We start from the raw sequence: 17,928 nt of genomic DNA, 5'->3' as shown, positions 1-17,928 counted from the left end.
ACGTGTGTAGAGAACGTTAGTGGTTAGACACTCATGTGTTTTTCCCCTCCCTCCGTAACCCTTCGCAGGTCCTAGCGCCACCAATCTAATTATAGGCTCCATCGCCGGAGCCATCCTAGTGGCTGCCATAGTGCTGGGGGGGACTGGATGGGGCTTTAAGTAAGCAAATCACATCGCATGTCTCTTTTTCTGGCATCCCTCCTGCTTCTAGACACCGGGGTTTGAGCTCCTGCTGCAGAACGCGGACCCAGGGGACACCGGCATGACCCATTTCGTCCGGATGTGCCGTAGCTCGCACACACAGGACTCTAGACCAGCATGCATCTGACACACGCACCTGACAAAACTAACATCAGACGGATTCCAAGCTCATCCGGCATGCGCTCATGAGTTAGTTTTGCTTGTTTTTTGTTTTTTTAAAGGTATAGGCTGGATAGAGGGATGGACGCGGTGTAGATTATGCCGCAGGGGATTGTGGGGGAAGTCCTTCATGGAGGCGTCATCTGTGGCAGAACCTCAACCTGATTGGACGGGCACAGCTCAAAGCTTGTTGTGCATGTTTAGTACAGGCACCACCAATAGAGGGGATGTTCTTACTTACTTTTTTACTTTTCAACTGTGAAAGTTAACGCTGAGAAAATAACTGTTAAGAGCACGTCGAGACCAAACGTTTGTGTTAAGAAATGTATCAGGAAATCTGTTTTTCTCCCCCTTCACCAAATCCAAACAGTAGCTTCTTATGATCCTCTTCGATATCGCACATCTCTGTCTGGGATTGACGCAGTCTGTACATTATACACTATGCTCATTTCACTTATTTGAGATTCTATGTTCCAATCACCGATAAACCTGCTGTCTTGAGCACCAGGGCTGTTTCTTATCTCGAAATAGGGACAATAAGGAACATAGGGTTATAATATTGCAGCTACCAAAGCATGTCAGTTAGCGAAGCATCATGTCCCCCCTCCCCCTTCTTTAAATGATTTCTGCATGTTGACTTGGTTGACTTGGAGGAGGTCAGTTCATTGCACAAAGGCTGAGCCCAACCCAGGAAGACCTGCTCCTGGGTGACCATACTCTCATCACTACTGGTCTTTTTCTCGATCCGATCACTGTTGGAGGGTGAGAGTTTAAAGGCGAGTGATGAGGGAGGAAGCGAGGGGGCCCGTATGGTTGGCTGCAGCCTTTGTGCCATGGCTGGCCACACCCACCCGGATGGCAAGGCTCCGCCCTAGAGCAGAGCGGGACTCCCGGACCCGCCCACAACCAGCTGCCATTGCTGCCTGCTTCACAGACCCGGTACCGACGCGGCGCATTGCACTGCATGACCCACGCACAGCAATAGTGCCACCTTACACTGGACTACTATTGGAACAGGTGCATGTCAGACTGCTAGAAGCCCCCACAACAAGCCACAGTACGGGGAGGTTATGCATAATCCCTGTTGTATTTTGTCGTCATTGTTGTTGCTGTTGTTGTGGTTGTTGTTATTGTTGTTGTTGCTGTTGATGTGGTTGTCTCCTCTCTCCCCCTTTTATAGAGTGCATTTGTTCTTTCCTCCCAGATGGTAATGTTTTGAATGGGACTAATGTCTTCCTGTCAGAGATGGTAATGAAATGTGTCCTATCCCTGTCCTCGTTGTCTGACTGTCACATGGACTAGCACTGACTCTGCTCACTGTCCCCATCACGGCATAGACTGCAGTCGCACACAAGGAGCGCAGTAGGCAGCGTCGCATGACGCGGCAAGAATCCCTTCGTTGGCCGTACTAAAATACGGAAGTGAAAAGACGTTTGTCCAAAATTACATTTCACCGGAAAATCTACAATCACAGAGAAAACCGGCTGCCCGGGGTTACAATCAATCAATCAATCAATCAATCAATCAATCAATCAATCAATCAATCAATAAAAGCTTTATTTGTATAGCACATTTCATACACAGAGGCAACACAATGCGCTTTACAGAGAACAAGGGAGGTGGGTTTACGACCAACCCCTACATATTTCAGTGGGTCAGTTGGGTGGGTCAGCTACGAACCCAGGCTAGAGAGATGAGCAGACCTGCTGGTCCATTGTGCGCCGTACTACACACGTCCACATACCGGTCACTGACTCTTGTTTTTTTTTCTCTCTCTCTGATCTCCTCCACCTCCTCCTCTCCTCCCGAACAACAAGAAACGTCAAGAAGCGTCGGTACGACCCCAACGCCAGCGCCATCTAGTGGAGAGACCACGCAGGGGGGGGCGTCCTCCGCGCGCTTTCTTAGTTGGCTACTCGACAGCTGGACTGCACTTATCGCCGCTGCGGAAGTTGCTGCTTTGCCATTTAGGTTTACTTGAAAAATAAATAGTGGACAATTTAACAAATTCCATCGTAGTCGTGTAGAACTGCAGCCTCTTCAACCCCCCCCACCACCCCCTCCCACAACTCCACCCTGACCTCTAGGAGTGACCTCTGGGGGTGACCGAGCTCCTCTTCCATCCCTAGTGCCAGTGCACAAGCGTTCAGGCGGAATCCACACACCTCTCACCTGGCATGATTAACCGCACAGAGCCGCTCGGCGGCCTCGGCATGAAGAGCCCCACGGCTAGGAGGACTCTGCATGGCTAAGAACGCTAGGAACACACAGCAAAAAGTACGAAAAACACAGAGTCATCAAGCGGAGGAGACGGCCTCGTTAAAAAACACACCCGGTGGTGACCTTCGAAGGCGAGTCCACTCACGAGTCCAACTCTGTGTAGACGACAGCGTCCGGATGAAGGCTGCATGCTAGGACCATGCGGACCACCATTCAGTCTGGACACGGAGTACACAATGCAAGATTGTACATAAAAGAGGAGACCGATTTAAGGTTCAGAATTCTGACATATAATTTTACACCGACACAAATTGCATTTGTTTTATCTCTAAGCATGTTGTATAGCAGGTGTTTTTGGCAATGTTAATTAAAATCGATAACGCAACTATGATTTGGGCCAAATTGCTATGGATAACATGACAATATTATAGTCTTGCCTATTAGGTGTTCAGCAAAGTAACCACACGCTATACATACTATACTTATACAATGTAGAGGTTAGGGGTCAGAGCAACCAGGGGTCAAAGCAAGGGGGAGGAGTCATTTCTACAGGTCCCAGGAGTGGGCCAATCACAGCGACGACAGCCAGAGGCCAGAAACAGTCTATGGATTAACGTCACGGGGTCCCCTTAGTACTTCCTGTAGTGACTCAGAAGCCAAAGAACCAATCACGCGAACATATTGGATGTTGTTGCACACAGAGCACTTTCCCTTCTGTCTGCATCCAGAGGTGCCTCTCTCACCTGTCCAATCAGCTCTCACCGACACCCCTCATCAACAACCATCCTACCGGCTTGGCCTTGTGCTCTCATGAACTCTTACTAGAAATCAAATTCAGCTCTACTGGTACGCTGCATGCATTCACTATAGTGGGCTTATAATTCTATATGGGTGTCCCGAAAATCCGCAAGAAAAATTATGCTACAAAAGATAGGTGCATGTCAACAAAACATTTAACTTTTATTTACTATGCAAAGAAAGATATTGCACAAACTTATGGGTTAATATGTAATAATGACATCAATATAAACATGGAAATACAAAACTGCTGATCAGCCAACTTTTTGTATTTGGCCACATGGCTCCTTTCATTTCGTACAGTTTCAAAGTACTCAAAGAAAAAGCTGATTTGGTTATTCATATTTCCAAACGAAAAGCGCAAGAGCTTTTTTACATTTGTGGAGTCGAGGAAACTCATTTTTTTGTGTGTTATTCAACTAATGGAATTGGACATTTCTGATCAGACGTGTGTCAAGGCCTAACCAGGTTACTTCTCCAGGACTTATTGTTTTCCTGCCCAGCTGAAAGTTGGTGTGTTCCAGGTGCTGCTGTGGCACTGGCATTGTGTAAACCTCCATGTTAGTCATCATCCTCTGTCCCTCTCAACACTGCATCATGTACAGTTGGACCGATGAATAAACTGAAGTGTTTTATCCAAGGGCCCCTGTCTTTCTTAAGAGTTCATCAGCAGTTCGCCTAACTACTGGTAATTCAAGATTCAAGACTCAAGATATGTGTGTAATTGCTGTATCAAGATACGTGTGAAATTACTGTATCAAGATACATGTGTAATTACTGTATCAATAATTACTGTATGCAAGCTTGTCGGCTTTGGCAGTCGTGGCGAAAAGACGTCTGGTACTGTTACAAATGTGTTTGCTGATGATTAAACATGTCATCGTGAGTAGGGCAAGTCATTTTTACCGCCTGAAATCTGGCCTGGGGAAACGGCATACTTCTACATCTGGAAAATGTCTCAAAAATAACACCGTTCCAACTTTTGCACCCTCTAATGATCGATGTGTCATGCACTTTGTGCTATAATCACTCTAACATTAAGATTTGAACTTTACTATCACTCGTTTTAGAATTCGTCAGGAGGTTTGCCCTGTCAAAACATCCGATTCGTGGCAGGTGGATCTCAATCATAAATGCATCACCAGAGTGGTGACGGATGGGGTGACGTAGCAGACGGATGAGGTGCTGACCGCCCGGAGCACTTATGTGTGCCCTCTCCCGAGGGTGGCAATTAAACCGGAGATCACGCATGTATGTGGCATTTCACTAAAAGCATCAGGAAATCAGGACTTCCACCATTCAACTGTCTACGCTAACTGTCCTGTCAGTCACAATGAAACCATCGAGGAGATTCTCCATCTGCAGATAGTCTGTCTGCTTTGTGTAATGATGTCCCCGGTACATTCACACAAATTTTATAGAGGGACATTCAGTATTTTTAAGTGAAGATAGCTCTAATACATTATTTCTGTATTAGACATATTCAACATTTTGCTTATTACTAGGCTATAAGTGTTTTGAAGACAACATACTGCAAGATTACACTATTGATTAAGCAGAATAACCAAAAAGACACACTTGCCTTAGACTACTACACTTCTGAAAGTAGTTGCGACAGAAACTGCTTTGCCAAGTACAGATATTCCTTCCTCTGGAGAATCCATGGAATCTATGAAATCAAAGACCATATTTAATAGGCTTAGTGTGTCTATAATATATACGTTATTGTATTTTCAATACATATGTGTATAGAAGATATATATTTTATGTGGCTGCTGTTATTTAGAAACAAACAAATATAGCCTACATTTGCATCTGACAGACAGTATTCAATCAATCCATTCACTTTTTGCCCGCCCCCTTAATAGATAGGCTACTGACGTCGTTCAAGAGGCAAACAGATGCAGTAGCCTAGTTATAATAACATTGAGAGCTACATAAACTACATCAATCTCCACAAGGTGAGTCCTTGTTTGTAGCAATACATCTATTGTACCTGTTGGAGCTTTAATTAGAGTAAGTAACTGTATGTGTGAAAGAAGATAGGCTATACTGCTTCTGGTAGAGATTTTATCATTTTTATTATTATTATGATTATTATTGGTGGTTTACAATTAGTAATATTCGTATATAGCACTATATAAGTGTAGAATGTGATTGCTCACTCAAGGAAAAATTAAAAAGAATTTCTCATGGAGCTTATTCCTCAAATGTTCTCTGTATTTCTATGCACTTTTTGGTATTGCAAGTATACTGTATTAAGGCATTTAGAGCTAATATAATATCAGAAAACATTGATAGGCCTACTTCAAAAGACCTGTCATACAACATTAAGTAAATAAAACTAAAGTTATTCAAGGGTGTGGATGTTTGTCAATCTTGCTATCATATAAAATATAGGCTTAATATATATACATGACTTTTTCAATACTAATATCCATGACTTTCAAATATATACAGCATGTGCAGTATTTACAGTAGGGTAGCTATTATAAAGTAAAATTAAGGTCATTCAATGTAGGCTGGGTTCTAATTGTGTGCGTGGTTACATGCAGCTGGACGGCATGTTCCTCGGCGTTCTCCAGGCTCAGCTGTTGCTCCTGGGCTGGATGTGTGTGGTTCCCCTCCAGGGCCAGAAGCCTGGCCAGGTGGACCCGCTGACTCTGGACCAGACAGACCCCCGGTGCTGGGAGACCTCCTCAGCCCTGCTGCTGGAGATGCGCTACCCCAAGATCGCCGACACCGTCCCTGCCTTCTGGGACCTCATGGTTGTCCTCAAGGCGTCGGAAAACCAGAAGCACACGGCGCTGTTCTGGGACCTGGCCCAGGTCTTCTGGGACATCTACGTGGACTGTGTTCTGTCCAGGACGCACGGCCTGGGGAGGCGCCAGCTAACCTGGCCCCACGAGCAGATCACCGCCACGCGCTCGCTCATCACTGACAGTAAGTGCTTACAGTCTACTGCATGGGATGTCTTCTGGGAGATGTGGTTCTCTATTGAAAGTGTGCTTAAATAGGCTAACAATAGTACTACTACTACTATTATTATTACTACTACTACTACTACTATTATTACTAATACTACTACAGTACTACTATTATTACTACTACTACTACTACTACTACTACTACTACTACTATTAATAACAACAACAGCAACAACAACAATAATAATAATGTATTTGTATACCATGGATTGTATTTATGAATACATGTATGAATACAACCTGACACCATGGGTGTATCTGTGCTTAATGTATTTGCTCATTATTATTAATGCATAGATGATAATGTATGTGTGTGTTTGTGTGTGTGTGTGTGTGTGTGTGTGTGTGTGTGTGTGTGTGTGTGTGTGTGTGCGTGCGTGCGTGCGTGTTCCATTTAGAATCTTTTGTTCGGGATTCACAAACAAACTTACCCGAACTGGAGTTCTTCCAAGCCTGGCTGAAGATCCAGGTTCAGCGCATTGGACCTCATATTCGGAGTCACATGATCTCTCGTGCCAAGGACGAGAGGAGGAGAGACAGTATATAACTGCTATAGCCTACTTTTCTACTCTTGTTGTGTATAATAAAAAAAAAGTATGCACCCGTGCACCACAATTTATATTTCCCCTCTTGAATAAAATCATTAAACGTAGAACATGTCTCTCGGTCTGTGTTGTGAATTACTTGCCAGATAGCTCGTCTAGTAGCCTACAGTTTACTCACGGTTGTGAGTTCCATTCCCAAACTGCAGGCGCGCTGCTCAAACCAATACGAGAGCGTTGAGTTGCGCCTGCCTGTGCGCTGTGCCACTCCGGGAAGTTACTTTCGATTTTAGGCTACCACTTCTGTAGGGGTAGGCAATTGTCATTGATGTAATAAATGTGCCTCAAAATCAAAAGAACATAGTTATTATTGTCTAATCTAATTTAGGATAGCCTACTTTAGTCTACTAAAGCGTGTGCGGTGGCCCAATTTGCGATTAGAGGGGAAACCCTCTTTTTGAGCGCACCTGGGTCTTGGTCCAGGGTGCGCCTTCGTACAACTATGTAGCTTGGGCTACTAGCCTACGGAAGTTGCACGGTAAGTTCAGCGGGTTTCTCGGTACGGGAAAAAAAAACTTGAAAATAAGACACTTAATTCATATGTTGGACATTATATGAACTATTCTCGACCTGCGTTCCTGGGTTATTATTACTACAGGACATGGATTTCCAAACGCAGCTGTTGCAGGTGGAGCGATCACTAACTGGGGATGAGATCCACGCTTTGGCGTTTCTTTGCATTGACATTCTCGGCAAGGCCCGGAGCTCTGTGTCCTCAGCCAGAGAGCTCTTCTCCCGGCTTGCGGATCGAGGTGTGCTATCGGCAGAGGAGCCTTACCTGCTGGCGGATCTTCTGGAAACCATCCAGCGTCGTCCTTTGATCCGTGAACTGGGTCTCACTGTCGTGCCTACAAGGAGCCGGATTTCTCCTTACCGGTAAGATATCTAACAATAACAGACAGTAATTGCATCGACATTAAATGAGCAATTAACAATTTACTACAAGCTAATGAGGCCATCTGCACTCAACCATTTCCAGACAGATGCTGTATGAATTGTCTGAAAACATAACTGAAGACGAACTGGACAAAATCAAGTTCCTGTTGAAAGAACGTCTACCTCGTAGAAAGCAGAAGGCTATGGTGAGTAGGTACATTAGGTCTACATTTAGTCATTTTGCAGACGCGTTTATCCAAAGAATAGACGTAAGAGTAGAAGTAGCCTGCTCTTGAAAGAAAACGGTGTTGTGGTCGACACATTTGAAATGAACAGGGGTGAGGTGATGTCATTTTGTAGGCTTTACGTTTTAGCCGGTGTTGTGAAAAGTTGGCCTACCTTCTTAGGATGACCTACCCATTAATTAAGCACAATAAAAAGGGTCGTGGACATTCTGATAGACATTTCCTACCTGACGGGATGCGATACCCATGAATTAAACATGATATAATGGGTGGTAGGTCATCCTGAGGATGTAGGCCAACTTTTCAGATAACCTGCCTATTTCACTGATTGTGGGATGTAGTCCAAATGAGAAAAATGAATGGGATTTGCTGACTGTGTTTAACAGAGACTCACATAATAGAGTATGTTTTGTTCTGAAAGTTAAAATACGTCATTGAGGATTAGTTTAATACATTTTGAAGCCCTTAGTTGCTTCTGATGTCAATGTTGTTGCGATATGCCAACCCTTACTGAAATTGGGTTAGGGTTGAGGTAGTTTACGAGTCGGTCTCTAAACGCTGCGCTCAGGTTCCTGGAGGGATGGCAGATTACAGCCAATCACCCCTTCACTGGATATGTCTCCACGCCCAACGAGAGGCTGAAGACTTTCACCCATGTTTAGTCGCTAAAAGTGGGTGGAAACAATTTGAGAGATTGAAAAAAACCTGCATCGCAGAACCAATCCAACTTTTTTAGGTCGGTTCTTCCTAATGGGGCGGTGAATGGTAAATGGACTGCACTTATATAGCGCTTTTATCCAAAGCACTTTACAATGGCCTCTCATTCACCCATTCACACACACATTCACACACCAATGGCGGCAGCTGCCATGCAAGGTGCTAACCTGCTCATTGGGAGCAATTTGGGGTTCAGTGTCTTGCCCAAGGACACTTCGACATGTGGACAGGAGGAGGGGGGATTCGAACCGCTGACCCTACAATCATTGGACGACCCGCTCTACCACTGAGCCACAGCCACCCCATATTTTGTTTTGATTCTCCACTCCTTTGGAGGACATAATTTCCGGTAAGGCGGGTCCTTCACCCTATTGGAGATGTAGGGCGTGGCTCAGAGTGGTAGCGTTGGTTTTCGGCGCTGTTCTAGCGACGATTTTCAATGGACATATCTCACTCTCCAGACATTCGGAGGCAGAGATCTCCAAAGTCTGGCATCAAGAGACTAGCGGGACTAACCCACTACACCCCACAATGGCAAAAATGCTAATCTTTCAGCCTACAAAGTGATGTCAGACCTTACCACTCCTATCATATCATCTTATTGCAATGATGCTATTCTTCTACACCTCTATCATCAAGTCTATCCTCACCTCCTTCATCAGTCACCACCTGGTACTCCACCGCTACAGCCAAAGACAGGGCCAGACTGCAGCGCGTCATCCACTCCGCTGAGAGGGTGATCGGCTGTAACCTGCCCTCCCTCCAGGCCCTGCACGCCTCCAGGGCCCTGAAGAGGGCTAGAAAGATTGTGTCCGACCCCTCCCACCCCGGTCACAACTCTTTAAACCACTCCCCTCCGACAGGAGGCTGGGGTCGCCAGCTTCTTCCCAACTACCACCAGCCTCAACAATAAGGCCAGCGTCCCCCTCTCTCTCTCCCCCTCGGACTTTGTCACTTTTGCACTACTTGCACATGACCACTGACTCTACTGTACATAGACTCGCACGGCACACACACATCACAACAGCACACACACTGTACATATAAAAACATCGCACACACTTTAGCACTCTGTACACATACTGTATATACACACGTCGGACACCATTTTGTATTTTGCACTGTCCTGTCTTTGCACAGTCCCATCTGGTCCTTCCACCCTGTCTGATGTTGTTTACCATCAGTGTTACGCACCAACCGACCACAACAAAATTCCTAGTACGTTTTAAAACTACCTGGCAATAATAAAAACTGATTTTGATTTTTGCATAGCCTGTTTTCAATGTTTGTTAAACATTCTTATTTCTGCCCATATTAGAACGACATAGAAACAAGGCTAAAGCAGAGATCAATTGTACTGTAATCTTACTAGGGCGCACAAGCAATATGGAGTGGTATGTTGCACAGCTTATCTAACCTCCAGGCAAGCTATTAAATTCGTATTTATTCACACTATAAGGTATCTGCTGCTTATTGTCTCAGGGGTTTGGACCTGTGTTGAATTTGTTGTGTTGAATTTCAGACTACCTTGGAAGTATTCCTCGAGATGGAGCACAAGGATTTGTTGAACAGCACAAATCTGGACCAACTCACGAACATTATTAAGTTTGTGTCTCCTGCGCTGATAAGAAAAATCCAGCAGTTTGAGACAGAGACTGGTAAGAGTAAGAATTTCAGTATAATAATAATAATAATAATAATAATAATAATAGAGTGCCTAAGCAGAAGCAGGAAGAGAGAACTTCCATGCGATCTGAAATCTGAAAAAATATTGAATGGTACTGTAAGTGAATGGCGTGAGAAATTATTTCTTGATCCCGATTGAATTGTGCCATGACCATCACATATTATGTTTGTCCATTTAAAACATAAACATACATTTTACTCATCTCTAACTCGCAAGTTAGATAATATTAGCTACATTACACTTGTTTCACCATAACCTTGTAAAGCCGATCTCACATGCCAGCTCTTACAGAACTAACTCTCCTTTCACATTCCTGCAGCTCTCATCATGGCCAGACTAATAGTGATTTTCACCTCTTTAAATCATTTTAAACTTGCTCTGGAATAATGCTTTACAGTATTACGACAAACTGTGACTTTCGTGACGTGCAAAATTATGTTTTGAATTGACAAACACCATATGTATATGGTCATGGCGCAATTCAAACGGGATCAAGAAATTATTTCTTTATCGCCATTGACTACCGTACATATTTTTTCCGAATTAAGGTCCCATATGGGACGGCTCTTCCTGCTTCCGCTGAGGCACTATAGAATATTTCTAACACCTTACTGCTCTGTTCAATCTCTAGAGTATATTAGAGTATATTATCTAGCAAGACACATTCATTTGATGCTTTATTCAACGTCACATTGATTCAATCAGGGCCAGTGACTGAAGAAACACGGGTTAAAGAGCGACATCGGTCTGCATGTGGGTATCCTACAGAAAATCAGGTATAGTACTGCTTCTATCGCTCTGCCATCACCTCGTGTGATCAGGTTGATAGTGGGGGACAAATACATTACCCTGATAACCCTTTGCTGTCTCATTCTCATATGAATCTGTCTACAAAGACTAGTGATCATTTTATTTCTATACTTTTCCATCAGGCTGCCTCCTTGCTTGTAAAGAGATCTGCATCCTGTGGAGTATTAGGTAGGCTGTGGGTCCGATCGTCTGTCTACTCGCCCTGTTCGTCTCCCCTTATTCACTTCCTGTTCGTCTCCCCTTAGTCACTTCCTGTTCGTCTCCCCTTATTCACTTCCTGTTCGTCTCCCCTTAGTCACTTCCTGTTCGTCTCCCCTTAGTCACTTCCTGTTCGTCTCCCCTTAGTCACTTCCTGTTCGTCTCCCCTTAGTCACTTCCTGTTCCTGTTTGTCTCAGGTTGTGGTGAAACGCCTCTCAAACCCCCCTCTTACTACGGTCCACCATCTCAGGTCAGTATCTACAGTTTAGGCTTGATAAGAGGTTTTCTGCTGACCAGTTTTTCCTGTTCTTAATCTATTCCAGTACCAGGACACATGTGGTCAGACTCTAGGAGTAGAGAGGAGACCAGGTGCAAACAGTAAAACCCAACTAGGCACTGATGCCCAGATGTATAAGGGAGTAAGACTGAACTATGTATAGAATCCAGCCACACCGTGACTATAAAGATGGTCCAAACTCAATGATATGTGATCCGATCAAAGTTCACTGAACCTAGTGTGTCTCTGAGACTGACCCAGGATCTGTCTGCTGTTATACTCTGAATGGAGTGTGTCTCTGTGACTGACTGACCCAGGATCTGTCTGCTGTTATACTCTGAATGGAGTGTCTCTGTGACTGACCCAGGATCTGTCTGCTGTTATACTCTGAATGGAGTGTGTCTCTGTGACTGACCCAGGATCTGTCTGCTGTTATACTCTGAATGGAGTGTGTCTCTGTGACTGACCCAGGATCTGTCTGCTGTTATACTCTGAATGGAGTGTGTCTCTGTGACTGACCCAGGATCTGTTTGTTGTTGTACTCAGTAAATTTCGAGTCTGATCTACAATTCTGTTCCGGCGCATTACTTCCTCTCAGCATTGACTCTTCAATACCGAACCCATTTATCAGGCTACATTTATACTGTATAATATGTTTAGTGTGTTTATCACCCAAAGCCAAATAGTCACTGGTTACTGCCTCTTTTTTCCACAGTCATCTCCGAATGCCTCTGCAGGTGAGTTACGTGCATCTCTGAACATCATGTCACCACACAAAGATAACAAAAATATCCAGGACTGTTTTGTTCGTCCCACTGTAACAGATGTCCCAAGGATCCCGGAGTCTCTCGATGGGAGACTGTCAGATCTGAGTCTCCAAGGTAACAAACTCTAATGCTATCACCCAAGGTCAGTTCAGAAAACTCGTATAGTACTGTACTATCAATCTGCAAGAGAGATCTAGACAACCCTCATATATTACTTGTCGTACATACTTGGTTTTGTTAGATTTGTCTTTCTCTGCCCCTCTGGCTTGTCATACTATTAAATCTCTCCAAAATCTGTGTTCTTTCCCGTAGGGGTGGCTCACGGTGCTGCGTTATTGTCCAACTGTGGTCAAGTACATTTTCAGACTGGGAGCACTTCTGGAGAGGTGCCTTTCCCGCCCCAAAAAATTCAGTTGACTTTTAACATATCAGTGCCATTGATCAATACAAATGTAATTATTGGTGTCTGTAATTACAATGCATCTGTAAAGTACTCACACCCCTTCACTTTTTCCACTTTTTATGTTAGTCTTATTCCACAATTGATTTAATTCATTTTTCCCCCTCAAAAGTCTACACACAAAGTGTTTGTTTCTGAGGAGAAAAATAAAAAAGTTTTAATACATTTGCAAACATGGGATATTGTGTGTAGATTGATGAGGGAAAAAAATAATTTAATCCAAGGAATAAAGCTGTAACATAACAAAATGTGGGAAAAGTGAACTTGTGAGAATGTTCCGGATGCACTGTAAGTCAAATAATGTCCTATGAAATTCACAGCCTGCTGTTCTAATAACTTGTATCTTTAGGAACTTGGTGCGTACCCTATGAGAGGAAGAAAGAGAGGTTTCTGCCTGATAATTAACAACTACAGCTTCCAAAAACTGAGCAACAGGGAAGGAACACATATTGACGAAAGTGAGAATTTCTTGATTTCCGCTATGAAAGACATACAGTATGTTTAACCTAAATCCCTACCCCTACTGTATGTTTAACCTACTGTAAATCCCTACCCGTACTGTATCTGTGTGTGTGTGTGTGTGTGTGTGTGTGTGTGTGTGTGTGTGTGTGTGTGTGTGTTTTTTCAGTGAATCTGGTGAGTGTGTTTGAGTGGCTGGGCTTTGAGGTGCTGATAGAACGAGACTGCAGTCGGGAGGCCATGCTCTCTGCGCTGAGTGCCCTGGCCAGGAGGGACCACGGGCCGATGGACTGCCTGGCGTGCTGCGTGCTGACCCACGGCCTCAAGGGGGGCGTCTACGGGGTGGACGGAAGCACGGTGGACATCGCGGAGATCACAAAGCCCTTCGACGGGATCCGCTGCTCCTCGCTGGCCGAGAAGCCCAAGTTGTTCTTCATACAGGCCTGCCAGGGCATCGACGAACAGCGGGCGGTACCGGTCCAGTCCGACAGCCCCGGGACCAGCTCCGACCACGGCTCCACCTGCTGTGACGCCATGATACCCAGAAACCCCATCGCCTCCATTGCGTCCAGCGCCGACTTCCTGATGGGCATGGCCACCGTGCCCGCCTTCGCCTCCTACCGGGACAAGAAGCAAGGCACCTGGTACATCCAGGCACTGTGCTGTAACCTAGTCGGGATGGTGCCCAGGTTAGTGCACTGAGGCTGTAACCTAGTCGGGATGGTGCCCAGGTTAGTGCACTGAGGCTGTAACCTAGTCGGGATGGTGCCCAGGTTAGTGCACTGAGGCTGTAAGCTAGTCGGGATGGCGCCCAGGTTAGTGCACTGAGGCTGTAACCTAGTCGGGATGGTGCCCAGGTTAGTGCACTGAGGCTGTAACCTAGTCGGGATGGTGCCCAGGTTAGTGCACTGAGGTGTGGTTTTAGTAACGTTGATGTTGATGTGCCCTTCGGACCGTGTAGGGATGTAACGAGAACCGGTGTAATGATAAGCCATGATAAAATCCGATTAAATGTATCGAGATAATATAATCGCTAAAACCGCGTTTGATTTCCACGCTTTGAAAAAACTCACTGTAAATACTGTCCAGCATCAACCAACAAGTAAGCAACACTCTCCAAACACATTATTTTTATGTTTATTTAAACAAAAAGCAGATAGTGCTAATTTTATTCATGGTTTTCAATATAAAACTTGGTGAAATGATTTCAGTATGTTTATCAGTAGTTTTTGAACATTTTCCGCACATTTTAACAATACCGCGATAATACTGATAACCGTGATAATTTCGATATTTTTCACATTTCACACTATAATCGTGAAGTGAAATGTTCATACTGTTACAGTACATCTCTAGGACCGTGCGTTCATCTTTGTCATAAAGCATCAGTAAAAAGTGAATTGGTATCAACTTAGCGTTGTCTCTCTGCCTCACCAGGGGCTGTGACCTGGTGTCCATCCTGACCAAGGTGAACGATGACGTCAGCAGGAAGACCGACGCCCACGGCGTTAGGAAGCAGATGCCTCAGCCGGCGTTCTCTCTCAGGAAGAAGGTGGTCTTCCCTGTTCCCGGACCCCCACCCCCCATACTGCGTTGAAACACGCGTGTTACCTAGCTGTCTGGGATCGGCCATACTACTACTCCTAAGCTGTGTTGGGAATCGCTCCCTATTCACTATATGGTGCACTATATAGGGCGTCAGCCATTTTGTTTGTAGTGTCCGAATTCACCACGGAATTTCCGTTCCCTATATAGTCCACTATTTATTACCCACAATTCACCTTGATTTGCAGGGAACAGCGCATGTACCCTACATTTTGTCCGTTCCCTAGGTAGTTCACTACATGGTGAACCCTATATAGGGAATAGGGAGTGAGGGAACGAGGGAGCGATTCCGAACACAGCTCTAGACACATCTTGATGCACTTCAGGATTAGAATTTAATGAATCTTATTGAATGTTTTAGACATGTTTTAAATATAATTACAGTATTATATGATTTTTTTTTAAATGTGAAATTTAATGAAATTTAGTATTTTTTGTATTGCCTTCTCAAGAAAATCTGCCATGTAAACAATTAAATCAATACATGCAATATTTAGCATTGTGTTTTTGTTTTTAAACAAAACATATACAGTATAATGTCGCACACTTGGAAATTAGGGTGACAGACATCATACTGTATGTATGCATTGAACCTCAGACAAATCAAATTCCTCAGACCAATTGATGTTCAAACATGTATTGGCGTGATCAAGGACTGGAGCTTGTGATCAAGGACTGGAGCTTGTGATCATGGACTGGAGCTTGTGATCAAGGACTGGAGCTTGTGATCATGGACTGGAGCTTGTGATCATGGACTCCTCCCGCCTTTCTTTGTTCATCTTTCTCCTTTTCGCTGTTGTTCAACAGCTCCCGAGCTGTCAGAGAGAAGAAAGACCGTTTTGTTTAATAATCAGATTTCAAAGAGGGTGCGAGCATGACTCAACTAAAAACAGTATCTTACTGGGTGCACAGTCTCGAAAAAGTTCTGTTCATGTAGCAAAGAGACAGCACTAAGGGGTGCGTCCAATTTTAGATGATGTAATACTTTCTCATAGCGCACCGGCAGACAGGAAATGGACGTTCGGCCACAAGGCCGGTCTCAGGGCTCACAACGTGAGAAAGTATTCAATTATACTACAACTGGACATATCCATGAGTGCTGTTTCAGTCCTGTTAATGACCTCACAGTCATAGACGGATTATGAAATGATGGGGCCCCTGGGCCCAGACACGTAAAGGGCCCCCCCACCCGTTTCATATATCACATTTTTGAATTTGCCCAATGAGACGGCACCCAATTTTGCAGATGATTTGAGAAAACTCACAATGAAAGCAGCTTTATTCAGCTCAGTTTTGACTCGAGGGACCTCAACTCTCTTTTACTTTAACTCTCGACTTACTTTTTGGATTTCTCCCCAAAAGAGTTGGGCCCATATTGCATGGAGTACTCAGCCCCTCTAAAGTACTATAAACACTCACTTAAAAACTACAGGTATCATGATGGTTTCTTTCTTGTGACGTCTTCAAAGTGAATGTTTAGACTATTGCTTCACTGTTTCAGCAGGATTTTTGAGGCTCCGTTATTGAATGAATGACTAAGGCTTTTCACTATGCAAAGGGCCCCCTGAGCTCTTTGGCCCCTGGGCTTGGGCCCGGTAGGCCCGTTCAGTAGCCATGTTTCCATCCACTTGTCAATCGAATTGTGTGAGGATCACTAAAAATATGAATGCGAACGTGCGTTTCCATCTAGAGCTTTAAATCGGATGAAGCATTTATCAGCAAAAGACTTTTATCGAACAAGAGAAAATCCGATGAGATCGACAGTACAAACCTTTTGTCGATTTTCATGATTTTTAATCGAATTTTACTGTTTCCATAAGGCATTTTTAATTCGATATAACTTAATTTGCATAAAACGTGTGGATGGAAACATGGCTAGTAATGTCTTTCCCTCACGCGTTATTATGGAACCCACGGGAGTTTATGGCAGGGCACGCCCTATTTACCATTCAAGCGATGTGATTGGCCAGACGTCCGCGCTTGCGTGAGGCACAAAGCGGTGTTGAATTTGAGCTCTGCCGCTAGCGCGGTGACCTGGAAATAAAATAGGATCACATCGTTTTCTTTAACATTGTTAACATGAACATGTTAACGTTGCTTCAGATTAGGATCACATACCTTAATGTTAAACAAGTTAACGTTTTAGACAAGCGTCATAATAGCCTGGCCCTCGCTATTCAATAGCCTACGAATAGGCTGGTACAAGACGCTAGCCTTTTATAGGCAATATGCCTAATAATTAGTCATCTCGCCCAATTTGCAATCTCGATTAGTCAGTAAACTAAACTGGACGGTTTGTGTGTTCCTCTACTAGGAGGTCCACTTGCTAGATGCAAAACTAATCAATAACATGTTCCAGATATAGCTTGTTTAGTTGTATTCCTATAATTCTCAGTGAATCATATTCATTAAAAAATATGGCGGATGGACATGTGTAATTTGTAATGAATAACTCTGAACTCAAGACATTCAAGAAATTGAGTGTTCAGTGCAACACACGTTTAGTTCCACACAATAAAATGTAGTGCAATGTAGAACAAACCTGTGCAATACATAGGTTGTGTAGTTGACACAAGAATAATTAATTTGTCTAGAAGAACATGCATCGCCAGACATAAAATAACCTTATAAACCCACCAGAAAAGGTAAGCATTTCAGAAATACATAACACATTTCATTATTGTTTATTAAACACACAAGTCTGATACTCTGTACTGAATGTTGTATGTTTACTTGTTGTCAATGTCTTATTGTTGTCGGCTTGTTGCAACTGTGACACTATGCCCAAGACAAATTTCCCTCTGGGACAATAAAGTATATCTCATCTCATCATCAACAGCATGGACAAAATAATTAAAG

At 44.0% G+C, this 17,928-nt stretch overlaps 2 protein-coding genes across 2 annotated transcripts in view; both read left to right on the top strand.

The window, feature by feature from the left end:
- Nucleotides 1-2,349, top strand: part of LOC311313102 (disintegrin and metalloproteinase domain-containing protein 23-like) — a gene marked incomplete at its 5' end in the record, with an annotated part of 37,967 nt that extends 35,618 nt beyond the window's left edge. The window contains 2 exons of the mRNA XM_084443152.1: nucleotides 69-159; nucleotides 2,178-2,349. Of these exons, the coding sequence (XP_084299278.1) occupies nucleotides 69-159; nucleotides 2,178-2,223 (137 nt within the window). The 3' untranslated portion in view covers nucleotides 2,224-2,349. The remainder of the gene's footprint in view (nucleotides 1-68; nucleotides 160-2,177) is intronic.
- Nucleotides 2,350-12,831: 10,482 nt separating this feature from the next.
- Nucleotides 12,832-15,061, top strand: casp10 (caspase 10, apoptosis-related cysteine peptidase; the record flags this gene model as incomplete). Its single annotated transcript, XM_084442974.1, has 4 exons — nucleotides 12,832-12,931; nucleotides 13,355-13,463; nucleotides 13,634-14,153; nucleotides 14,902-15,061. Exons 2-4 carry the CDS (start codon nucleotides 13,373-13,375, stop codon nucleotides 15,059-15,061), a joined length of 771 nt encoding a protein of 256 aa, XP_084299100.1. The 5' UTR covers nucleotides 12,832-12,931; nucleotides 13,355-13,372.
- Nucleotides 15,062-17,928: the final 2,867 nt, after the last annotated feature.

The sequence above is a fragment of the Borostomias antarcticus genome (genome assembly GCF_949987555.1).
Source record: "Borostomias antarcticus genome assembly, chromosome: 9".
NCBI classification, from domain to species: Eukaryota; Metazoa; Chordata; class Actinopteri; order Stomiiformes; family Stomiidae; genus Borostomias; species Borostomias antarcticus.
Note: the sequence above shows the minus strand (reverse complement) of the source record. Positions and strands in the feature narration are given on the sequence as shown.